General features: G+C 38.7%; 1 protein-coding gene and 1 long non-coding RNA gene across 3 annotated transcripts in view; one reads left to right on the forward strand and one right to left on the reverse strand.

Moving 5' to 3' along the window:
* Positions 1–865: 865 nt before the first annotated feature.
* Positions 866–12,196, reverse strand: LOC138849643 (uncharacterized). Its single transcript, XR_011388636.2, has 2 exons — positions 12,094–12,196; positions 866–1,121 (listed from the first exon to the last, which is right to left on the reverse strand). It is a non-coding gene; the product is annotated as an uncharacterized LOC138849643 (long non-coding RNA).
* A 142-nt stretch (positions 12,197–12,338) lies between these two features.
* The window catches only part of IBTK (inhibitor of Bruton tyrosine kinase), a 94,149-nt gene continuing 80,064 nt past the window's right edge, over positions 12,339–26,423 (forward strand). For both annotated transcript variants that reach the window (XM_002714548.6, XM_008263147.5), the window contains exons 1-4: positions 12,339–12,502; positions 19,154–19,838; positions 23,772–23,868; positions 25,869–25,993. In XM_002714548.6, coding sequence (XP_002714594.1) covers positions 19,518–19,838; positions 23,772–23,868; positions 25,869–25,993 — 543 coding nt within the window. In that variant the 5' untranslated portion in view covers positions 12,339–12,502; positions 19,154–19,517. The remainder of the gene's footprint in view (positions 12,503–19,153; positions 19,839–23,771; positions 23,869–25,868; positions 25,994–26,423) is intronic.

Here is a 26,423-nt window from a genome sequence, read left to right on the forward strand (position 1 = left end):
TACCATGTACTGAAGTGATAAGGATGCTGGTCCATGGGCCTGGGGACCTGCAGCATCTCCTATACGGGACTAAACACAACTCACAAGTAACCAAGTAGTGTTCAAATTTCTCCTGGGAGTTCATAAAGTTTCTCCATTTTTTATAAAAATAGTTTATATGTCCAAATAGTGTTAGAGTCGAGAAACGTCCACCGCCCCAGGAATGGCTCCAAGAGACTTACTCTCTCATGCAATTTGGCAAGGGGTTTATTGAACCAGCATGCTGGGGCTCCCTGAACAGAGAAGCCCCGAGGAGTTGAGGGTCAGGGTTTTTATACACATTTAGACAAAGAAAATCAATCATTGTATAGATCAAACAGTCCAAACAGTCGGTACAGAGTAAACAATTGATACAAGTTAAGTGATTTTACAATCAGTTGATTTATGAATACAGGGAGTACAGGATATCGAGTAAGGGCTTGATTAGATATCAGAGAACCATATGGCCTATACAGGGAGGATCAAAAAAGCCTCCTATTGCCAAAAGGGAGGATCACACAACAAGGTTACGGAGACTGCCTCGATGATACCTAGGAATGCAGCCTAATGGTGATAAGGGACATATGGTGGGGTCGGAGTTCCAGGAACAAAGAGATTTTTCAGTGAAAGTTTGTTAATTTCTAAACAGTGACTCCTTCTATCTTATTTAGGTGAAACTAAGGTTACATCTACATTGGGTAATTTACTGACTAACTAACTTCAAAGAGAATGGCTATACAGAGCAAGTCTAGTGAGGTCGGGAAAGTTCACTAGAGGAGGGGATGGGGAGCGGCTTTTAACTTTTTAACCCTTCAATAGGTCCACAAATTGTGACTGATTTGACATGTTTTTTTGTCTCTTTTCTTCCATATTTTTATTTTTTTAAAGATTTATTTATTTATTTGAAAGAGTTACACAAAGAAAGGAGAAGCAGAGAGAGAGAGGTCTTCCATCTGATGGTTCACTCCCCAACTGGCTGCAATGGCCGGAACTGCGCCAATCCGAAGCCAGGAGCCAGGAGCTTCTTCCTGGTCTCCCATGCGGGTGCAGGGGCCCAAGGACTTGGGCCATCTTCTACTGCTTTCCCAGGCCATAGCAGAGAGCTGGATCAGAAGAGGAGCAGTGAGGACTAGAACCAGCGCCCATATGGGATGCAAGCGCTTCAGGCTCAGTTAACCCACTGAGCCACAGCGCCGGCCCCTTCCATATTTTTATTTTTAACATATAATAAATTTGGAAGAATTTTGTTGTGAGGGAGTAAATACACACCAAGATTATTCTGTTAGCATTTTGATATATTCATCACCTGTTCAGTCATCTATCATCTCTTCATTCATCTCAGATGCATTAATGCATTTCAGGGTAAATTTCCTAGGTATCAATCTACCCCTCAACACATATACCCCTAGATTCTTCATACTGTTCACCATTGTTTCTTTTGAAGTAAAATTTATATTATGAAATATACACATTTTAAGTATACATTTGTTGAGTTTTGACAAATGCATCTATACTCTACACCCCTGTCAAGATATAGAGTTTCTACCACTTCAGAAAGTTACCTCATAGTTTTTCCAGTCAATCTTCCTTATTTCCAACTCCTCAAAAGTAATTACTATTCTGATTTTCTTAAACTAAAGTTCTTAAAATTAAAGTTGTTCACAAAATTCTTTTTTTTCTCTCCAATATCTGTAGGGTCTGCAGTGATAAGTACTCTTTCATTCTTTTGTTGTTGTTGTTGTTAAATTTATTTGAGAGGCAAAGAAACTGGGAGAAAGAAAGACAGGCACATGTACAAACACAAACACACATGCACAGAGCAAGAGGACAAGCTTTCATCCACTGACGTACTCCCCAGATGCTCACAACCCCAGGGCCAAGCCAGGCAACGTAGTCCAGAACTCCCACACAGGTAGCAGGAGCCCATTTTCCTGAGCTATCGTCACTGGCTGCCAGAGTTTGTATTCATAGGAACCTGGAGTTAAGGGCCGGAGCCAGGAAATAAACCCAGGTACTCCAATTTGGGATGCAAGTGTCCTAAGTGAGGTTTTAACCATTAGAACAAATGCCTATCCCTGCTCTTTCATCCTTGATACTGGTCACTGGTCCTCTTGTTGGCATAGAATTGCTGATGCACATTGTGTCAGTAGAGGTCCTGACTGCCATGGTTCTGGACCACCTTTTCAAGGTACTTATATAGCAAACAGCCTTCATAAATAGTGACAGTGGCTCCCTTTAGAGTAGAGGGCACTTTTTTTTTTTTCACTTTCTAGTGTAATAAAGATAGTTTCTACCTCAGGGGTAAAGGTCAGACAGACTTGTTTGCAGTCTATTGTAAGAGGCTAAGTTTCCCCAAGCTTGGGTTTCCCTGGATGAGATGTTAACCCAGTGTGTTTGTAACACTTACCTGGGACACTCTGTCATTCTCATGGACTGAGTGCCACAAATGAACTGATGCAAATGGGACACTCATGCTGCTGACCGTATCATGAACAATCAAGTCCTTGTTTCGACCCAGGAATCTCACTTGGTTTGCCAGCATCCATGAAACTGGCAGGCTAACTTGTTAGCCTTGCAAGTAGGAGACAAGCTCAGACTATTGAAATTCTTCACAGTTCTCAATAGTTTTTCCCTAATAATTAATTCTATAGCAAGGAGTGTTCAATTTCATTGAACTTTTCAAAGAACAACTTTCTATATTATTTTTTCTATATTCTATGTGTTGATTTCTGGTCATATTTATTGTTTCCTTCCTTTTACCCACTGCAGCTTTACCTTACTCTTCTTTTCCCAGCTTCTTAAGGAAGAACCTTAGGTCATCACTTTTGTTTTATGTATATTTTTATGGAAATTTGTCAATAAATTTTTATTTAAAAATCTCTTCAAAGATTTATTTATTTATTCAGAAGGCAGAGTAACAGAGAGAGAGAGAGAGAGGCAGAGAGAGAAAGAGATCTGCTATCCACTGGTTCACTTCCCAACTGCAAGGGCTGGGCCAGACCAAAGCCAGAAGCCTGAAACTCCACCCCGGTCTCCCATGTGTGTAGCAGCAACCCAGGTACTTGTGCAATCATATGCTACCTCTCCGGTACATTAGCAGGAAGCTGTATCAGAAAGTGTGGAGTAGCCAGGACTCAAGCCAGGCACATGATATGGGATGCAGGCATCCCAAATGGTAGCTTACCCTGCTGCACCACAATGCCTGACCCTAGTTCATCATTTTTAGAGATATTTCTTCTTTTTTAGCATAAACATTAAAGCTGAAAATTTTGGAATAAATACTACTTTAGATGCATCAAACAAAATTTGATATTTTTGTCTTTTTATTTTCATTGATTATGAAATATCATCTAACCTTCTCTGTAATTTCTTTGACAAATGGATGGTTTTAAAAATTTTGTTTAGTTACATGTGAACTTGAAAGGAATGTATATCCTGCAGTTGTTGGAAGTGCTGATCTATAAAGCATCAATGAGGTTGTCATTTGCAAGCATTCATCAGAGGCATGGAATGAATAGAATGTGTATATTTATAGACAGAGGTTTATTTGAGGAATTATTTGATGTGATTATGAACACTGACAAGTTTCAAGACCTGCAGGTGGCAAACTGGAGACCCAGGAGAGCTGATGGTGTAGTTCCTAAGACCAGAGAATCAGGCGATCTAATGGTACAGTGTCAGTCTGAAAGCCAGCAGTTCTAAAATTCAGTAAGAGTTGATGTTTGACAAAAGGTTAGGAAGAAAATCAATATCCTGACTAATGCAGCGACCCAGGAGGAGATCCCTCCTCCTTATCTTGTTGTTCAATCTAGGCATTCAGCTGACTGGAAGGGACCTACCTGTATTAGGCACAGCAATTAGTTTTACTCAGTCGACCAATTCAAATGTTAATCTAACCCAAAAATACCCTCACTGACACCCTCAGAATAATGTTTGACCAAATGTCTGGACAGCCTGTGGCTCAGTCACATAGACACATAAAGTATAGAGGTCAAGGTGGTTGATAAGAGTGTACAAACCAGCTATTAGTTTCCTGACTTTTTTGTTTAATTGTTCTTTCTGTTGATGAGAGAGGGGTGTCAGAAATCTCCTGCTGGGGCCAGCACTGTGGCATACTCTGCCTGCTGCACTGGCATCCCATATGGGTACTGGTTCATGCTCCTCTTCCCATTGAGTTCCTGCTATGGCCTGGGAAGCAGTAGAAAATGGCCCTAGTGCTTGGGCCCCTGCACTTGCATGGGAGATCTGGAAGAAGCTCCTGGATCCTGGCTTTGGATTGGCCCAGCTCTGGCTGTTGCGGTCATTTGGGGAATGAACCAGTGGATGGAAGATCTCTCTCTCTGTCTCTCCTGCTCTTTGAAACTCTACCTCTCAAATAAATAAATAAATTTAAGAAAAACAAACAAATCTCTTGCTATGATTAAGAGACTCTCTGTTTCTACTTTTAGTCCAATTGATTTTTATTTCATGTATTCTGAAGTTCTGTCATCAGGCACATACATATGCATGATCAGGCATATCTACATTATTTCTTTCTGAAGAATTGACCATTTTATCATGATTTAAAATCCTTTTTCATCTCTGTTGATACTTTTGGTTTCAAAGTATATTTTTCTGCTATTATAATAGCCAATCTAACTTCATTATGCTTATAGAATAGCCTTCCCTATCCATTTGTTTTCAATCTATCTGCCTCTTTATATTTAAAGCAAGTCCTTTTTTAGACAACATATAATTGGGTCCTTTAAGAAAAATGGCTGTTCAGTACTTAGCCTTGAGAAAATTGGGTAGCACTTGATCATTACGATTGAGGGCTATTTTAAACAATGAAATCACCAAGAAAAAACATGGAATTGCAAAAAAGTATGGCACAAAATATACCATGAAGACATGTGTTTATGAAAGCTGAAACAAGAAGGCAGTTGCCTTGTTCAGTCTCTGCTTCAGTGTAAGCATTGGAAAATTCTAGTTTTTTTCCTGTCCTGCTCATGTATCTAAATGGCAGTGATAGTACTATATCAATTAGTGGGTTATGAATAAATTTTTGTATTGAGTGAATTCATAAATTTGTAACCTATGGATAAAGAGGACTGACTGTATTTCCATTTCTCATGTCATTTATCCTATTGTGAAATGTCAAGTTTAGATCATGAAGCATTCGTTCCCCTTAGGCTAACGGTCTTTTTTGACCATTTCTTATTGGGGAATTTTGATAGCCACTCATTCTCTTCATTTTTCATTCTCTGAAAATATCTTCATTTTACCTTCATGACTGAGGAACATTTTCAGGGCTGACAGTTTCTTTTTCAGCTCTTAAAAGATACTGACTTATTACGTTGTTTTCATGGTTTATGATATGAAATTTTTGGTGATTCCAATCATTATTCCTTTTATTTTTATTATTTTTTTTTTTGACAGGCAGAGTTAGACAGTGAGAGAGACAGAGAGAAAGGTCTTCCTTCCGTTTCACCCCCCAAATGGCCGCTATGGCTGGCGCACTGTACTGATTAGAAGCCAGGAGCCAGGTGCTTCCTCCTGGTCTCCCAGGCGGGTGCAGGGCACAAGCACTTGGGCCATCCTCCACTGCACTCCCTGGCCACAGCAGAGAGCTGGACTGGAAGAGGAGCAGCTGGGACATGATCCGGTGCCCCAACCGGGACTAGAACCCGGGGTGCCGGCACCGCAGGTGGAGGATTAGCCTAGTGAGCCGCAGCACCAGCCCCAATCATTATTTCTTTTATATACTACACCATTTTTCTCTGAATGCTTTCCAGTTTCCTTCAGTTGGGTTTTAGCAATCTATGATTATTTTAGGCACTGTCATCTTTCATCTTTCATCCTGCCTGGGGTTTGCTGAGCTTCCTGGATCCGCGCATTTATGTCTCTCAGTATGTCCACTTTCTCCAAATACTTTGTGCCTTTTTATTTTGTGCTCATCTGTGCATTTGAGATTTTTAAAAAAGATGTTTATTGAGGAGGCTGTGTATGTTGCATGCCCTTCCTGGGAGTGGGAAGAGTGGAGGGAGTAATAAGACCTGACACTACTTCTGTCATACTTGTCTTTCTTCAAGGTTATAGGGAAGAGTTAGGGCTATGTTGGTGAACAGGAAGAGCTACTACTCAGTGTTCTGGGTGTGGTCTTTCCTGATTATTCCAGCTTTCACCAGCCACAGATAGGCACCTGTCCTATTAAACTCAAGGTCCTATACTCTAAATAGAAACAAATACCTTTGTTGTTATTATGGGGTGGGAGATAAGGAAGCTTCAGGTAGGTTACCTGTTACTGGGTTACCTCTTATTGCTGTATAACCCCAATTAATTGCTTTGTGGTTTAGTCTAGACTTCTTTCCACCTCTACATGTAGAACTCTCATCATGCTGCAGTTGATTTTTGTTTGTTTTTGTAACAAGCCTGTCTTGTTGTTAGGGTAGTTATTTCTTTTCTCTCATCTAGCCTTAATTTTTTGAGGAATTCTTACAGGTTCTGGACTCAACTTCTTGTTTTCTACTGCATTTTTGAGTTTAATGTTTTGAAGCATGTCTTTCCCTTCCTCTTTTTTTTAATATTTATTTTGAAAGAGTTACAGAAAGAGGTAGAGCCAGAGGGAGAGGTCTTCCATCCACTGGTTCACTCCCCAAATGATCACAATGGCCAAAGCCGAGCAGATCCAAAGCCAGGAGCCAGGCAGGAACTTTCTCCAGGTCTCTCAAGCAGGTACAGGGGCCCAAGGACTTGGGATATTTTCTACTGCTTTCCTAGGCCACAGCAGAGAGCTAGATTAGAGTGTGTCTGTGTGGGTGCCAACTCTTGAAATCTTTACTTAGTATAGAGTTGATCTTCTGTATATAAAGATAATTAAAAATGAATCTTAACGAAGAATGGGACTGGAGAGGGAGTAGGAGGTGGGACAGGAGTAGGGGTGGGAGGGCGGGTATGGGGGGAAGAACTGCTATATTCCAAAAGCTGTACCTATGAAATTTATATTTATTAAATAAAAACTTTCTAAAAAATATATAGCATCACTGGGGGGAAAAAAAGTGGAGCACTGAACCCACACCCCAGGACTTGAACTGGCACCCATATGGGATGCCAATGACACAGGCCACTGCTTTAACCCACTGCACCACAGTACCAGCTCCTTCCTCCCTCTCTTTCCCCCTTTCTTTTTTACATTTCCTTCCTCCCACCTCTTTTCCTTCCTTCACAATGTTCAGAACAGCTAGATTAAATTAATTAGCTAGGTAGAGAAGAGATACAAGCAATTCTAAATATGACAGGAAGTGTGTGTGTGGAGGGGGAGGAGTGTTTGGCCTAGAGGTTTAGATGACATATCAGAGTGCCTGGGTTTGATTCTTGGCTCTGGTTTCTGACTCCAGCTTCCTGCTAATGCAACCCTGAGAGGGAGCAATGATGGCAATTATTGGGTTCTAGCTATCCATGTGGGAAACCTGGATTGGATATCTAGCTCCTCTGGCCTCAGATTGACCTAGAGCTGCTATGGGAATTTGGGGAGTGAATCAGCAGATGAGAGAAATGGGAGAATTCTTTTTCTCTTTTGTTCGTTCTTTTCTTCTTTTTCCTTTTTTCTTCCTCCCTTTCTCTCTCTCTCCCTTTCCCACCCTATCAAATAAGATAAATAAATAAGATGGACCAAGAAAGGAACTGTTCACATTCTTAGTAAAGAGGTGAGGTTTGGGGAGTTCAGAATGTTCTGAATATACAGAATGTTAAGCCTACCAAATTTATAGGTTTGATATCTGATACAAAATTTATAGGTTTGATATAGGGTTGATATCTTGCTTGTTTCATGTAGGGTTTGAATTTATCTTTTTTTTTTTTTTTTTTTTTTTTTTAGTATCTGCCTTGATTTTCTAATGTTTGTTGATGGACCATGATTTCAAGCTTATACAGTTCTGAAGTCCTATTCAAAAACTGCCATCTTTCCTTATATTGTCCCACCCCCTCTTCAAGCAAAAACAGAGCAATCTAGAAGAGTTCAGGCTATGCAAACTAAATGCTAAGAGCCATACTGTACTGAAAGCTTTACATATACCATCTCCTTTTAGAAAAATGAAATAATAGCTAAGATATAGAATCAATGCAGATGTCTATCAATTGATAACTGGGTAAAGAAATTATGATATACACACATGATGAAATACTACTCAGCAGTAAAAAAAAAATGAAATCTTTTCTTTCACAACAAAATGGATGCAACTGCAGACCATTATGCTAAGTGAAATAAGCTAGTCCCAAAAAGACAAATATCATATATTTTCCCTGATCTGTGGTAACTAATGTAGAGTACAAAAAATGTAATGTACATGAGTGAAACTGACGTTTTGAAATTTGAATAGTTTATAGTCCTCTTGAGCAATGGTGGTTTTCTCCTTACTACTTATTCAATTCTTTGTGGAGGGTTAAACTTAAAGAAAATTGAAAGTGTGTCAGTAAAAATTAAAAGAAAAATAAGGTGGACTGGTATTGTGGTGTAACAGAGACAGGCACCGCCTGCAACACCAGCATCCCATATGGGCACTGGTTTGAGTCCCGGCTGCTTCACTTAAAATCCACCTTTCTCCTAATGCACCCGGGAAAGTACAGGGATATGGCCAAAGTCCTTGGACCCCTGCACCCATTTGAGAGACCCAGATTAATTGGCTTCTGGCTTTAGCCTGGCCCAGCTCTGGCCATTGCAACTATCTGAGGAATGAATCAGTGAATGGAAAATCTCTATCTTTTCCTCTTTCTCTCTGTAATTCCGCCTTTTGAATAAAATAATTTTTTTAAAAGAAAAGAAAAGGGGCCGGCGCCGCTGCTCACTAGGCTAATCCTCCACATAGCGGCGCCGGCACACTGGGTTCTAGTCCCGGTCGGGGCGCCGGATTCTGTCCCGGTTGCCCCTCTTCCAGGCCAGCTCTCTGCTGTGGCCAGGGAGTGCAGTGGAGGATGGCCCAGGTGCTTGGGCCCTGCACCCCATGGGAGACCAGGAAAAGCACCTGGCTCCTGGCTCCTGCCATCGGATCAGTGTGGTGCGCTGGCCGCAGCGCGCCGGCCGCAGTGGCCATTGGAGGGTGAACCAACGGCAAAGGAAGACCTTTCTCTCTGTCTCTTTCTCTCACTGTCCACTCTGCCTGTCAAAAAAAAAAAAAAAAAAAAAAAAAAGAAAAAAGAAAGAAAAGAAAAGGAAGAAAAGGAAGAAGTGAGTGAGACAGCTAAGGCAGGAAGTATCATTATGCTCTTAAAAGTATATATATGAAATATGTAAAATTTGTTCCCTTTTTATAAATAAAAATAAATAAACCTCATAAGAACTTTCTGAAAGAAATATTATTAATGTCATTTTAGAGATGAGGATACTCGACCTAGAGGGGTTATATAACACATCTGATCTCTCACCAGTAATAAGAGTAATAGGTAGTTTGTCTCTTAGAGTCTCTGCTTTCACTGAGCCTACAGTAACTCTGAAAACAAAACAGTCTGACATAGTAAGTTAACCGAGAGAACACTGTTAGGAAAAATCATTAGGGAAGGCTTCATAGAACTGTGTGTCCCCTTGGAAGATTTGAAGAATAATCATTATGAAGGAAGAATGCAGTTGGGACCCTATCTCTTGGATCCAAGAGTACAGAAACATCCCATTTCCTCACACACTGCCTTCTTCCAGGGAACTATTCCTCACTCTACTTTAACTATACTAAGATCTCTTTAACAGAGGTTGTCAGTCATGCTATCCCTGACTCCTCACATAATCCAAGTCACCAGGAGTTCAGGAACTGCTGGATTTAAGGTAGAGGGCTCAGTGCTCTCTCTCTCCTACTGGAAAAGTTAAGGTGTGCATCACAATGGTTTGGCCAGTCAAGGGTTCTTCTTTGGGAGATAGTGTGGTACAGAGGAAAATAAGGCCAAACAATAAGACTCCAGTTATCTCTAGGCCAGTTTCACTGCTGACCCTCCTGTAACTGTAGAACCTAACTAGGTTTTGGTATCGATGCAGATTCTGATAATCTCTCCTCTGCCACCCGCTGAACTAGAGGTGGCACTGCCATTCCTTACTGCTATATAACTTGAAAGATAGCAAAATACACATAATAATGAATTAATCTTTTTGACTATGAAGCACAGCATCATTTTATTTTGAAAAAATGGAATTTAGGGAGTTTGTTGTACAGATAGTGTGTGGCTGCTCCATTTCTGATGCCTAACTACTGTCCTACTCCCCACTTACCATATTACTGAAATCATCCAAAGTCTTCCCCAGTTTTATTTTTTACTTTAAGTCAGCCTTGGACATTATAACTAACAATTTTCAGATTTTTTAATCACACAAATAGCACTTATTTATTGCAGTGAAAAATTACAAAAAGAAAAATGATAGAAGAATCACCTAAAACCTTACCATATAGAAATAATGTGATTGATATATTTTGATCTATTTCCTTTCTTTGTAAACATAAACTTAAAAAACCAAAATGACTAATTTTGAGTTCTCCATCCTCTAATCACATCTACAATGTATTTTTTTTGATTGAATTGTATTTCATTTTCATTATTTTCCAATGATTTCATGTTCTGTCTGGAAAATAACTAGTGCCTTTGAAAAAAAACTAAATTTTTAGGGCAAAAGGAAGTAATTTCTCATTCCTTGGCCTAGAATGTTCTTTCTTTTTTACTTTACCTAGTTGTTTCCTATTCATTCTTCAGATCTTATTTCAAGAATCAACGTCTTTGAGAAGTCAGATTAAATTTATCAAAAGTATTCTTTGCTATGCTTGTAAAAGTTGCAGTTTATTATGTTTGACATTATCCAGATTATAGGAATTGTTGCTCACTGTTGGAACCCTAGTACTCAACACAAGTGCCTGAGGGCTGGCAATTTTTTAAATAAAAGAATGACTGGAATAATTCACCTGCAAGGAAATACTTTATTTATTAAAGAAGTAGCACCATGTATCAAGTGTTACTGCGTGCTACCTACCCTATGCATATCTATCATTACATTTCTTCCAGTCCAAAATGCATTGCTCCAATTTCATAAATGAGAAAATTGAGGTTTCAAAACAGTAATAAATTTTCCCAGATACAAGTAAGAGATAAAAGATTTGAACTCAGGTCATTTACATTTTTACTTCATTTACACTTTCAGTTTTATCTGCCATTACTGGATCTTTTATTCATGAAAGTCATTATGTGTGGCTTGTTTGCAAAATCACTCCATTCCTACATTGCAAACCGGATTTAGTTATGTCAAAGAAGAGAACTTAGAATAAGGGGCAAAGAAAACAGGACGTTATTGCAACCGGCAAAACTGTGTGCCTTTGAGCTAGGAACTTAACCTTCCATAAAGGTCACCAGAAAAAAAAAAAAAGGGAGCAAAACTGAACAGGACCTAAGACATCTAAGACATCTAGTCCGATTTCCTTGTTTTATAGCTGACAGACTAAACAGCTTGTATAATCCACAACGTGGCACAGCTGTAAGCCAACTCTGAGTCATGCTACCCCTCCTTGAACAAATATTTACTTGAGAGTCTACTCTATTAGCATTCAGCAGCAGTATGTTTCCCATTAGGTATTGATTTTGGCTTTCTTTCTTCCCTAATATTTTTCACTCCATCATTTCTTAAAATGTCCTTAGATTCAGAGTTACAGGCGCGCGGGGTGGAGGGGGTGGGGAGGGAGTCTAGTGCAAGCCCGGTGTCAGGCACCAAGTGGCGTGATCCCAGTCAGCAGCTGGTCCCATGGCGATCCCAGAAGGCAGTGACGCCTCTCACCAAAAGGAGTCACTCCCCGATAATCCGGGCGAACGGGGCGAGCCAGAGAGGGGCGAGGCTTTGTTTTCGGGAGACGAGGCCTTTGATTTTCCAGCGACCCCACAAGTAAAGCCATGGGAGGAAACTCGTTTTGGTACATGACGCTATGCCCTTGGCTTCTGCTCCATTGGTGACTGGGCGCCCCCAACACCTCGCCAGGTGTCAGTCGGGTCTCTCCAACCCAGGTTTAATCCTCTCTTCTGCCCTGAGAGAGACGTGTCTACCTGGGCGAAGCACAAGGACCACCAAAGGGATGCCCTCACCGCCGCCGTTGGCTTAGAGTCCTCGGCGATTGCCTTCCACCACCCCTGGTCTGCGCAGGCGGCCCCAAAGACCGAGAAGGGTCAAGTTCCTTTAGGGCGCCAGAGACAGTGCCACGCGAAGCCTTCTGGGCAGGCAGCAGCCAATCGTCACGAGGCATACACGAGCTCCAGCCAATCAGCACCCGTCTTATTCCTGAGTACCGCCCGCGCCGGCCTTTTCTCCCCACCCCCTTCCCGGTGCCTGTAGACGCGGCTGTAGCTGCTGCTGCCTTCAGAGCTGATCTGCGTCTGTGGACGGCTCCCCTCTGGCGCTCTTGGGTTTCTTCTGTTTCCTTCACTGAGAATGAGTCCCTGCGCTGCTGTGTGTCGACCCCGCGGAGACCACCGGCGCAGTTTCATCTAGCGACTGGTGAGGGAGGGATCGGGGCGGCCCGACCGCGCCGAGCGGGCTGAGGCGACCGTGTCCCATCACCCCGGGGACCGTGGGAGAGTGCTCGCTCTCCGGAGGGTGCGGATGGTCGCGGACACCGGTGGCCTAGGTGGGCCGCGGGGAGGGGACTCCACGGCGGCGTTGCGCGAGGCGACGCGGGGCCGGCCGAGCGGCCCGGGTCCCGGCGGCCGCCTCTCCACCGCCCCCCTCGGCTAATGAATGGCCTGTCGGGACGACGTGCTACGTTGCTGTGCTGCGGGACACGCCCTCCAGCGATGTTGTATTCCTGGTTCTAGTCGTGTGGCATCACTTCCCTTTGAATCTTGGCTTTGAAGCCACTCCTGGGCTCACCCATGACCCTTGACCCCTTGGTGGAATCAGAGTTTGAGTTCATTCTGGGAACACTGACGCAGTGTCGCTCTGCTGAGTGGGAACGGACCTACCTAAAAAGGCCCCAGCTTTGGGGAGGTGGGGGGAAACAGAGGCTGGAGGCCTTTTGTTCTGGTATCTAGCTGAGCTGTCAGGTTCGAAAAGACTTTTAGTTAAGTTGCTGAACAGGTACCCAGGCCATCCATGACTCCTGTTGTCCAGTGTAGTTCATAAAACTTAAAGGGTGTTAGCCAGGTGGGATATTTTTCAGGAAGCAGAGGTTGATGTAGCATGTTTTCTTACTCTTCCAAGTAGAGCATTTGAAATTCGAAGTTTATCAGAACTATTGAAAAGAGTAGTAGAATATCTGTACCCATAATGTGATGCAAGTTCACACACTTGAATAGCCCCTTTTTGATCATTTCCCTCCTTTTTTTCTTTTGAATTCCTTGATTTTTATTTGTTTTAGAAACTGAAGCAATGTAGCCGAGGACAGCAATAAAATGTTTTCGAAAAAGAATTAATACAGGCATTTGCAGAAACTTTCATCACCACTGTTCACTTCAAGGAGTTTAAAGAATGGCTATGTTTTATATTTAAAACAGCTAACTTGTATTAGGGTCTTTTAGTATGCTAAATTCTATGTAAAGAACATATTTTTAACCCTCAAAGTGCTTCTGGACCATCAAACTATAGACCAAAAGAGAATATACTGCTAATGAAAGGAGCTCCATATTATATGGTTATTGTTATAAATGATACAAAATAATTAATTTTACTATCCTAAATAGTGCAGCAATTCTTTGTCACATCTAGAGTTGTGCTCGCCCCTAAAATTTAGGGATTTTCTCTGTTGTAAAATCAGACATAGCATTGATAGACTATTGAACTGATGTCTCCATGTATTTTTCTCCCTATGAATATTTGAAAAAAGTTATGATATTAATAAAGCTAAAATATTTATTTCTTAAAGTTTTAAGTACTTGTATTTTAAAATTATATGAACTATTTTTGAAGTTATAAAATTTTTTCTGAAGTTTTTTGATTGAGTCACTATAATTTGTAGCTTATACCTGTTATTTTAAAATAGAAGTAGAAGGAAGATATTTTAGTTTCAAAAGAGCATTTTAAAAACAATAAGCCTATTTATTTAATATGTACTGTTTTGTGAGAAACATGGGGAAATATAGCATTCTCTCCTTTCCCCCCCAAAAAAGCTTAAAATCTTAATGTGTAGGTGAGGCAGGTTATTATTGTTAACATTTCATAAGAAATTGAGAATTGGTTGGGTTAAGTTACTCGTCCAAGGTTTGAGATGATAGGACCGCAATTCATATGACTACACATAAAGGTAATTTTTCTACTTACACTATACCGTTTCTCATTGAAGACTTAACGGTGTTTTGAGAGAGCAGTTTGTTAGGGTAGAATATACAAAATCTAGAGGATTCTTTTCTGTTGCTGTGATTTTTAGATCACTTTAAGTTTCAGGTTACTTTAAACTTTCCGATGAAGGTAATCATATTTACAAGGATGATAATGAGGAGTACATTAGTTAATTTATGTAAAACTCTATGCATGTCCATGTGAAAGTTCAAATGATAGTAGGTGTGTTTGAAAGCCATGAGGAAGTGGCAACCATATAAAAATTTCAGTGAAAAACACTCCAAGCTGAATATAGTTCAGAGATTTTCTCATCTGTTTATCAATGTCCCTTTTCCCCTTTTTTTCTTTCACATTTGTTAAGTGCTTATCATACGAATGCATTGTCTCATTTCATTTTTCAAAACGAGTCAGGAGATAATAGTTCTCCCCTTTTTTACAAATGAAAGAATTGAAGCTTGGAGTAAAATTAAGTGATGTGCCAAGATCACTTAACTAGTAAGTGATGTACCTGGGTTACTGGCTCTGTGTTCTCAATTTGGTGTCTTGAACTTCATGTGCTGTGTGATTCCCCATGCCCAACTGAAATCATCTTCCTGGGGTCACAGGCTATTAACATGAAAGAAATGGATAATCAGGGCCTGTGGTGTGGCATAGCGGGTTAAGCTGCTGTCTGTGGCACCAGCTTCCCATGTGGGCCCTGGTTCGAGTCCTTGCTGCTCCTCTTTTGATCCAGCTCCCTGCTGATGTGCCTATGAAAGCAGGAGAGGATGGCCCAGGTCCTTGGGTCCTTGCATCCACATGAGAGACCCGAAAGAAGCTTCTGGCTTTGGATTGGCCCATCTCTGGCCTGCCATTATGGCCATTTGGGAAGTGAGCCAGGGGATAGAAAATCTCTCTCTCCCTCTTACTCTCCCTCCCCCCCGTCTCTCCTTCTGTCTCTCCCTGTCTCTCCCTCTCTCTCTCTAACTCTGACTTTCAAATAAATCTTAAAAAAAAAGAAAAGAAAAAGAAAAATGAACAACTAAAAATTACGTGTGAAATTTTCTGTATTATATGTGATCAGTATGAAGTACTGAAAGGAAACTGAATTGGTGAAGTGAAGCAATTGTTCAGCGCTGAAGACTAGTCCACTATCAAAGTTTTAGCCAATCCAAGTTGGGCGCTGAAAAACAGCTCACAATCCTTCTACTTACCCTCAGTTAAGAATATAGTTATCTTCCTAAATCACAAACTTGATCATGCTATTCCCCAATATACCCAATACCAAAATGAACCAATATCCATTTTTAAAAATTTATTTATTTACTTGAGAGACCCTTGTTTTTCTTATTTTCAGAGTATTTACCCCTTCCTTGTTAGCCTGTCATTCAACCTAGAAACATATGCATTATTGCCCCATGCTGTTAATTCAGGATTCTAAATATGTCTTTGGGTTAAATACTTTCTTAATCCCTGGGCACTTAAGTCTGTCCAAAATTTAATTCAACCTGTGTGTATATTAGTACTCACTGCTTTTTGTTTTTTGAATTATTTGAAATTTTCTGAATGAACCATGGTAACAGTGCTTTTATATCTACTTTGTCCCTGTTTTATCAGAGAAGCACATGCTCATCTTTCAAGTCTTAGTTTATACACCTGTGTGTCACTCATTTTATCTGGACCATAGGTTTAAAATCATAATATAGTTTTATTACTTGCTTAAGTAAATCAGTTTTCTCTACCAAACTGTGACCCTTTTAACAATAGGGACTGTGTAACATAATATTTTTTGTTCAATGTAGTTGTTAAACTTGCTATATATTCACCTAAGTATTCATAAATCTGTATTTTATTTAAGATATTTATTTCCTGTTTGTTTTTGTATTCCCAATGCTGTGTAACCTGTGGATGCACTGGAAAAGGCAGTGTAATATAACAGAAACAGCATGGGCTCTACCATTAAGCAGATCTGTGTTTGAATTCTAACTCCCTGTTTTACTGATAGAATGAATTAGGTTTTTTTACTTAACCCATATGTGATGTAAAATTTATGGTATATAGGTAATTAATAAATATTTCCTTTGATTTTTTTTTTCTCTTCAGTAAGCATTTTTTTGAACACATAAATAAGACATGCAATAAGCATTGGAAATACAGGCTGGGAATTGAGGAGAGGTGTGTGGACAGAAGACAGATTGAGAAATATGAGCATGTAGGATAGAATTAAAAGCATGAAAGGAATTGAAATCATCCAAGGAGAAAATGAAGTAGAGAAGCTTAGAGAAGTACAGCATTTGAAGGTCAGGGGAAGGGATAGTGCCCTAGGAAGAGGTAGGAAGAGAAGTGTCACTCTGCCTCAAGGACTTTGTCATTTTAGGAACCCTTTCAAGACTCCTGAAGAGAAAAAGACTTAAAGGGGACAGTGTTTGATGCAGAGGTTAAGATAACACTTGAGACTCCTGTGTCCTATATCAGGGTGCTTGGGTTTAAGTCTGGGCTCTGTTTCTGAATCCAGCTTGTTGCTAATGTGTACCCTGGTAGGCAGCAGCTGGTACCTCAGATAGTAGGGTCCCTCTCACCCGTATGATGTCTTTAGAGAAGTATGCAGGTAACAGTAATATTGAAGTTCAAATATGAATTTTAAGATTAAAATTTACTATCTTTATTACTGAAGAAATAATAGTAAAAGCTACTATTTGTTGAGTGCATATTTAGTGCCAGGCACCATGGTAGGCATTTTCATTTGTTGTTACAATAACCCTGTGAGCTTTCTGGCATTATCTCCACGTTCAGAAGAAGAAATGAGTTCTTGGAGAGATTATATAATTTTGAATTATATAACTAGTAACAGCCGTCATTGCTATATTTGAATTCAAATATGTAGAACTCTAAGAAACCTTAGCTCTTAATCACTTCTATATTTATATTCATAGTATACTGTGTGTATTTTTCTCTATGATGGTATGGTATGACATATTTAGTACCTTTATCCCCCTTTTAAATGTATATAAGAATCTGTAGTAACAATTAGGGGATTCTCTTTTGTTGTGTCTTAATTCTTTTCATGGAAAGTATGAGTGATTCACCAGTAAATAGTTCCTTTTGGATATTATGCATACACTGAAAATACAAAGACAGTAGTATTTTAGAGCCTCAAAAGAATAAAATGAACTATATGTGACTATTTTGTCATATGTGATGTTTTCCAGTTCTGACATTTTAAACTACTTGAGTCTTTGGTACCTTTTTTTTGTGGCAGTTAGTTGCCAAACACTTGTTCAGTTCTGGTTCAAATTAACATTTCAAAGGAGAATGATTTTGATAAGGATAATATCAAATTACAAAACATATAAGTTAGTAGAAACTGACTTGGAACTAGGAAGGCTTAGGAATTATCTAGTTCCGTGTTTTCATTTGCAGATGAGGAATCAGAATAGTTTAGGAAACTGAATACGGCTCAGACTTCTGACACTTAGTATAATTTGAAGTAGGAGTAGAAAACACAGATTTGGAATGTTTCTCCTACATAGTAAACTGAAATAAATCCCTCTAAATAGTCTTATTAGAAAGTTTTTCTCCTTTTTATCTTTGAAGATTTTTCTGTTGTTTTTATTTTTATTAATTTCTAATGTTTGTTTTTTATTTATTTTCATCTACTTGAAAGGCAGAGCAATGGGGAGAGAGACATAGTGAGAGAGATCTTCCTCTGCTGGTTCACTCCCCTAATGGTCATGACAGCCTGGACTGACCAGACTGAACCCAGGAACCCAGAACGCCATTCAGGTCTCTCACAAAGCTGTAAGGGGCCCAAGCACTGGAGCCAATAATCACTGCTTCCCATGATGCATTAGCAGAAAGCCGGAAGCAGAGTAGCAGGGACCCAAATGGCACTCCAATATGGGATGTAGGTGTAGTTTTTAAACTATACTGAATTTATTCATCTGTTATGACTTTGTATTTAATGTCATACATAGAAAGGCTTTTTGTACTTTGTAATTATGAAGAGTCTTTTGTGTTTTCATTTAGTATTTTTGTAAGTTTCATCTTTTATTAGGTCCTTGAACAGCCTAGAGCTTATATTGTTATAAGATATAAAGTAAATATCTCAAGCTACTTTTTTCATTTAGCTATCCTGTGTTTTAATACTGTTTGTTTAAATACCATCTCCTTCTGTGGTGAAGGACCTTCCAGGCAGAGAATTAGCGTGATACGTGCTCTTAGTAAAAACTGAGTAACTGGTGAGAGCGTTGCTTGCTGTGTTGAGGATGATGATGTAGTTTTGGGAGGTAAAGTTTTAGGACAGAATTCCCCCAAAGAATGTAGATCTAAGTGTGTTTATAGTTTGGGAGGACATAGTTTGTGGAGTAAAGGAGGGAAGGCATGGTGAGGAGGTTGTTTGGTATAGCAGTTGCTCTTTGGGATACCTGCATCTGGTGTCAGCGTGCCAGGGTTTGAGTACTGGCTCTGCTCCAATTCCAGCTTCCTGATAATGGGCACTCGGGAGATCGCAGGTGGTAGCTCAAGTAGTTGCCTCTCTGCTAACCGTGTGGGAGACTTGGACTGAGTTCCTGGCCCCTGGCTTTGGCCTGGCCCAGCTGTAACTGTTGCAGGCATTTGGAGAGTGACTAGTGAATAAGAGGTTTCTTTCTCTGCCCCTCAAAAAAATAAGCAAATAAATAAAAAGGTGACTATTCTAGAAGGAAGGATGTTGACTCCACAGTATAGACACAGAATGGAAAAAAAAGAGTTAAGAATGACTAATGCAGATATAGAAAGCAAGGTATGAAAAGTTGATGGGCTTTTTTTTTTTTTCAAATGGGAATTAAAAGCATATAAATATTGAAGTACTAGTGAGATATTTTATATTTTTACTTTCTCTTTCTCCTTCTCTTACAGGTCATCCTTGCAATTATGGATTTTTAAACAGATCAGACAGTGTGGAGGGGGAGTCCCCTCCTCACTCCCCCTTGGTGCTCGACTCCAGGAATAATTTATAGACTGTGGAATTTTTAAATGAAGAACTTATATTTGATATGAACTTTACAGAGCTATTTATAATTTTTTGATTTAAGTGCCAAAAAATTGTACAAAGATATATAGTTTTGTATTAATGCTGTGAGGATTTACATTATAATCCAAAAAGGGCCATTTATTCTCTGTGATTCTTCCTAACTAGCACTTTGTGTCCTGGCTTCTTCATTTTTTAAAATTAGTCTTAACTGACTATTCTGAAGAAGTCAGCAGTATAAAAGCAATTAGGATGAATTCTTCCATCCCTGACTGCACATCAAAGTGTCAGTCATTGAAACATGCTTTGGATGTCATTTCTGTGGTAACAAAGGGGAGTGAAAACCAGATTAAAGCTTTTCTCTCTAGTCATTGTTACAATGCTGCAACTATCAGAGATGCCTTTGGAAGGAATGCCCTCCACCTGGTTTCCTCTTGTGGCAAGAAAGGAGTGTTAGACTGGCTGATGGAGAAAGGAGTGGATCCATTAGTGAAAGACAAGGAGTCGGGCTGGACAGCATTGCACAGAAGCATTTTTTATGGACATATTGATTGTGTTTGGTCTCTATTAAAGGTAAGTGTCATCTGTTTACTGAAAGCTTATGTTTTGTAAGGTATATGTTTTCCTTAATCTTTTTCATATATCATTTAGTTTTTAAAAAGGGTATGCATTTGTTCTTATCACTAGTTTGCTATTTCTTTACTATTTTAACTTTTTCTTGAGATTAAAATCTCACATGTTGTGTTTTTTTTTTTTTTAAATATATTTATTTATTTTAGAAGCACAATAAGAGAGAGAGAGAGAAATCTTCCACCTACTGGTTTACTCCCCAGATGGCCACTACAGCCAGGTCTGCACCAGGCTGAAGCCAGGGGCCAGGAACTCCATCAGGGTCTCCCACATACATGGCAGGAGCACAAGCCTAGTGCCTTCCCAGGTGCACTAGTAGAAAGCTGGATCAGAAGCAGAGCACCAGGATTCAAACTGAAACTCTGATATGGGATGCTGGTGTTACAGGCAGGGGCTGGACTCACTGAACTACCACGCAGTTTACTTAAACTTTTTATGTTGTAAAAGTTTAAACTTCCAGGCCAGCCCTCTGCTGTGGCCAGGGAGTGCAGTGGAGGATGGCCCAGGTGCTTGGGCCCTGCACCCCATGGGAGACCAGGAAAAGCACCTGGCTCCTGGCTCCTGCCATCGGATCAGCGCGGTGCGCCGGCCGCAGCGCGCTGGCTGCGGCGGCCATTGGAGGGTGAACCAACGGCAAAGGAAGACCTTTCTCTCTGTCTCTCTCTCTCACTGTCCACTCTGCCTGTCAAAAAAAGAAAAAAAAAGTTTAAACATACATTAACATTTATAAAATATAGTGAACTATCAGCCAATTTTGTCTTATATGACATCCCATATTATTATTTTTTTTAAGATTTATTTATTTATTTGAAAGGCAGAGAGGCAGAGGCAGAGAGAGAGAGAGAGAGGTCTTCCATCTGCTGGTTCACTCCCCATTTGGCTGCAACAGCCAGAGCTGTGCCTATCTGAAGCCAGGAGCCTCCTCCAGGTCTTCCATGCGGGTGCAGGGGCCCAAGGCCTTGGACCGTCTTCCACTGCTTTCCCAGGCCATAGCAGAGAGCTGGATTGAAAGTGGAGCAGCCAGGACTCTAACTGGTTCCATGTGGGATGCTGGCACTGCAGACCAGGACTTTAATTCACTGTGCCACAGCGCAGCCCCCCATATTATTTTGTACTAAGTTCTAGGCACTTTTAATTAGTACTATCTATTATTAAAAAAAAAAAAAAAACTTCAGGCAAAATGAGTTTAGCAGCATTTATCTGAATGAAGAATAATTCATGAGTTGGGCAGCATTCAGAGCCACGGGACGTTCAGAGAGCTTCAATGCAGCAGCATGCCAGTGAGCTCGTGTCAGCTGACACCAAAATCAGACAAAATATGTTTGAACGGTTACAGTGGGAAGGGCCTGGTTAGAGGTTAATTGGTTTCTGATAGGTAAAGTTTCTACTTTGATTTTACTGTTTAGGTTGGGCTTCTGTTTACTTAAATAGGAACTTAAAATGCTAGAACTGGCCCAGTTTAATGTCATCCCAATTAAAAATCTTATAAAAAAAATCTTATAGTACTTTAAAAAATATGGTTTACTCTTAAATTAACTGTGTAATTAGCTAAAAGGGCATCAGTTTTTAAAAATCACCAGTTTCTATGTTTCTGAGTATAGTTTATTTCTAGTGTTTTTTAAAAAATTTTATTTAAGGTATACAAATTTCATGTATTTCACATAAGTGATACTTCCCAGCCTGCACTCCCACCCTTCCTCCTCCTTCCTCTCTTATACCTCCTCTTCATTTTTATAATGATCTACTTTCAGTTTATTTGTTAGCTAGGATTAAGTGTTGTTGCAAAAAGCATTGGTAATTCAAATCAGTTTCATTTATATGAAATTTCTCAGCCAGTAGATTAAGACATCATTTGTCATAGTAACAGCCAAATAATTAAGCATTTTTGAGATATACCTAGTGTCATTTCATTAATTAAAGCAAATTAAAACCTCACTATCAGAAGCCATTAGTTTTAAAACAATTCTAATTTTGTATAGATATTTTGTCACATTTGTGGAGGCACCACAAAAGAACAATTCCTGTCCTTGAAGAACTTGAAGTCAAATTAGGACTCAGTTTCTTCATCTATTTTTGATTTTAAAAGATTGTTTACATAGTGGCTGTAGTAATATTTACTAATCAAAGTAATTTTCAATATATATTAATAGTAAAATACACTTTCTTAAGGTAAACTGTCTAGGTTTATTACTTAGTAATCCTGGGGAAGTTACCTAATATTGAATCTCAGTTTTATTTATAGAAAGAGAATAACAATGATAAAACCCTTCTTTATTCCTCCTCTGTCCCCCACCCCCTCAGGTACATTTGCAATGAAAATACGCTTTTCTTGAGTTTGTTAAAAGTGTAGTAAATTTATTTCTAAAACCTTTGGGTATTGATTAATTCCCTTACTAATATCTGTTACAGGGAAAGCTGGGTTAGTAAGAGTTACAGCATCTATCAGCTCCATTCTTATCCTTCCCCACCTGTATATCCTTGCCTTTTTTCTCAAGTGTCTGCTAGAATATTGTATGACTACAAGTTGTTCTGTCAGTCTTGAGAGTATCCCTGGGTTTTCTGCTATCCCAAGGGGTTGCCATTCATATGTCAGGGTTAAGGTCTTAGGAGAGTTTAGTTGGTATGTATAACATTTCAGGGACAATTTACAAAACTGCCGACATAAACCCTCCAGGTATCTAAGTAATGAAGTTCTAATTTGACATATTCTTAACTTGGAACATTATGCTTCAGAATCTACCCTTTTGTTTATAAAAGCCAAGCTCAGTTTCTCCCACAAGAGGTTACTATATCTTTTTTCAAAGTAGTGGACAACATACAGTCTTAAACTTATTAACATTTTAGAAGAACACTTCTAATTTTAGCCTTTGTGAAATCAGGTATTTGAACCCTGTGGAATACAGCAAAGGTAGAATTGGTTTTAGTTTTATAAGATTATTAGTTTGTTATGAGGTAAGAGGAAATTCTTCTATTAGTAGTTAAACAGAATATTCTACCATGTTACCATTCAGAGTTTAAAAACTTTGTGGCTCATTTCAACCTGTAGCTGTGTTGGTGTACTGTATTTGGATAGGCAGTGATAACTCACACCAGTTAACACAGGTAAGTCTAAATTATTGTTGAAAGTCTTAAACTGTCAGCAAACATTTAAAATTATTCTTGGAAAGGCATACATTTTATATTTTTAAAAAGTGTAATGAGATAATAATAATCTGAAATTAATATTCTCTGTCCTTTCCCCTGAACCTCAATTATTTTTACAGAGACAAAAACAAAGTGTGCTAATAGGATTGGACTATGCTGTCTTGTATAATAAAGAAGAAAATATTCTTCTGGATGTTTGAATTGTGGACATGAAAAAATTACAGATCACTTTGAATTTCTTCTTAAGCACACACAAATATTCACCTATTTTTTGAAAAATACAATCTGACTATATGTGATTTGAGACAACACAAATATGAGGGCATTTCAAAAAGTTAATGGAAAATAGAATTAAAATATAAATTTATTTTGGTACCAAAAATTTGTAATCTATGCGTACAAGAGGTCTTTAGAAAATTCATGAAAAATAGGTGTAATAAAAACACTGCATAGATTTCAAAATTTTTTGTTCCAAGAAAAACTTACTTATACCACTCACTGTTCACGTACTTTTTGAAGAATTCTCTCATAGAAATAAATTCTCTTCTGTGTGAGAGAAATAAGTGTGTGATTGTGAGAGAAAATGGTTAATAAATGTTTATTTTTCTTATAATGTTTTTACGGGTTTTATCACCTGATTTCCTGCTATATCAAAATAGGAAATTATTGATTTGCTAAATTGGTAAAACACAAAAATGTATGCATTTTTTTCTTTCCTTTTTTTTTTTTTAGCATGGTGTTAGTCTGTATATTCAAGATAAAGAAGGCTTGTCAGCTTTGGATCTTGTAATGAAGGATAGACCAACTCATGTAGTATTCAAGAATACTGGTAAGAAAATTCCACAGATATATTACATTAAGGTATAGCTCAGAAGATTTTAGTGAAATTTTATTTTTAGTAAAATAATTGAGATTTGTTTTTGTGTGGATATCTGCAAAGAACTTTTACTTTGAAATATGTTGGTTGCTGTTTTGGTTTTGTTAGAACCCTTTGTTTTATTTTGCATTTTCCAGTTTCAATCCATATTTATTTCTTTAAGAGTGAAAATAAAACCTACAACGGGAAGGCAGAGTTGTAGTTACTTTAAAAGTAATTAATATGCATCTAGAAAGTATCATCAGAATTTAGGTAGAAGGAAAAAGAAATGAAAGTGATTGTTTTACCCACATACCCTAATTACATTTCCCTCTGGTTTGTTTGCCTTTTAAGCTTAAATGGGGAATTGTCAGAAAAGGAGAATAGACTTCAATGGGTACTGCATAGTTTGCATTTAGGTTCAGTAATTCGTTTTTATTTTTACTTTGGACACTATACCACTCTCAGACTTTATCAGCCTCCCAAAATAAAAAATGTAGATTTATAGCATACTCTTAATTATGGTTAAGTTTTCTGATTAAGAGTTTAGAAATTTTGAGGCTATCATTGTGGTGTAGCCTCTTAATAAGCCACTGCTTGTGATGCTGGCACCCAGTGTGGGCACTGGTTCGTGTCTCAGCTGCTCCACTTCCTTCCAGCTCCCTGTTAATGGCCTGGGAAAAGCAGTGGAAGATGGCCCAAGTGCTTGGGCCCCTGCCACCCATATGGGAGACCCAGATGAAGTTCCTGGCTTTGGCCGGTCCCAGCTCTGTATGTTGTGGCCATCCAGGGAGTGAGCCAGTGGATGGAATGTCTCTTTCTCTCTGTATCTCTCTCTCTCTCTGTAACTCTTTCAAAAAAATAAATAAATCTTAAAAAAAAATTTTAGAAGTTTTTAAACAGACATTTAAGAATTATACATATTTATGGATTACCATATGATGTTTTGGTATATGTATACATTATGCAGTGTAGAGTTAATATATATATATCACCTCAGACATTTAACATATCCTTATGGTGAAAAATGCAAATGTTTCCATATCGTGAAAAATGCAAAATCCTATCTTCTAACATTTTTTTAAATAGAGAAATGTATAGTACATTAGCATTAGTATTATTTAGTATTATTCCAGTTTATTAGAATATTACCCTAATTATTGTTGTGATTTTGTGTCTAGAGAACAAACTACTGAAAGTGAATGTTTCTATAGAAACAATAACATCAAATTTACTTAGAGCTTTTATATCATAGCATCTTAGTGTCTTACATTTAAAATAACTATATATTATTTTCATGGAAATTTATTTGTTATGGCTGATGGTGGTTTGTTCATTTAGCAGTTAACTTTAGCCACTTATAAACATAGAACAGGGGCTGCTGTTGTGGTACAGTGTTAAGTTGCCTCTTGTGAGGCTGGCATCTCATATCACAGTGCTGATTCGAGTCCCAGCTACTAAGCTTCTTATCCAACTTCCTGCTAATGTGTTTGGGAGGGCAGTAAAAGATGGCCCAAGTACTTGGGCTCCTGCCACCCATATAGGAGACTAGGATGGAATTCCTGGCTCCTGTCTTCAGCCTGGCCCAGTTTTGGCTCCTTGGGTCATTCAGGGAATGAACCACTGGATGGATGCTTTCTCTTTCTCTCTCTTTTGCTCTGCATTTCAAATAATTGAATATATACACACACACACACACACACACACTTATATATTTGAATAAAGAACAGCTGTTTGCTTATGCTGAGACAGACTTGTTCTTTGATTTGGATTTTCTTATTTCTCTTCCTAGAATTATGTATTTATGTATTCACAGTTGAAAAATATGTTGGCGTCTGTCTAAATATGGTAGTTACATTAGTTCTTGTAAAGAGTCATGTTTTAGGTGAACTTATTAGTAGTGTATGTCTGTAGTTGAACTAAACTGATATTTGTTTTAAAATATATGACTCTAAAACTGGTTTTCATTGTAGATCCCACAGATGTCTATACTTGGGGTGACAATACAAATTTTACTCTGGGTCATGGAAGCCAGAATAGCAAGCATCATCCTGAGCTGGTGGATCTCTTCTCCAGGAGTGGTGTTTACATCAAGCAGGTATTTTGAAGTATAGTCTGTGCTTTTAGAGATTAAAAAGAACTTTTGTGTTTGATAGTTCTGCATTCCATTTGAATTATGTTCACTTTGTTGGAGGTACAATAACATTTTAATGAAGAACTGTGTCAGTAGAACTTTACTAATTTTGTTTTAGTTTTCATTATCTTTACTCCTAGTTAGATTGTATAGCTTTCCCAAAATGAGATGTTTGTGTAAACGGTGTTAGAAATTAGAAGAGACTGTACAGATACTAGTTTAATTTTCAGAAGATAAAGCTTCTGTTAATTTTCTAGCTTTTTTTGTTTCTATTTTAAAAAAAATTGGAATTCTTAAGTTGTTTCTCAAGTGAATTTGTTGAAGTTCAGTGTTACTTTTGGTTAGCAAACCTGAGTTCTTAAATGTAAGTAATTGTAAAGCTTTAAGTGATACA

This window comes from Oryctolagus cuniculus, chromosome 5 (assembly GCF_051225735.1).
Source record: "Oryctolagus cuniculus isolate XC-2025 breed Fujian yellow rabbit chromosome 5, ASM5122573v1, whole genome shotgun sequence".
Classification (NCBI taxonomy): Eukaryota; Metazoa; Chordata; class Mammalia; order Lagomorpha; family Leporidae; genus Oryctolagus; species Oryctolagus cuniculus.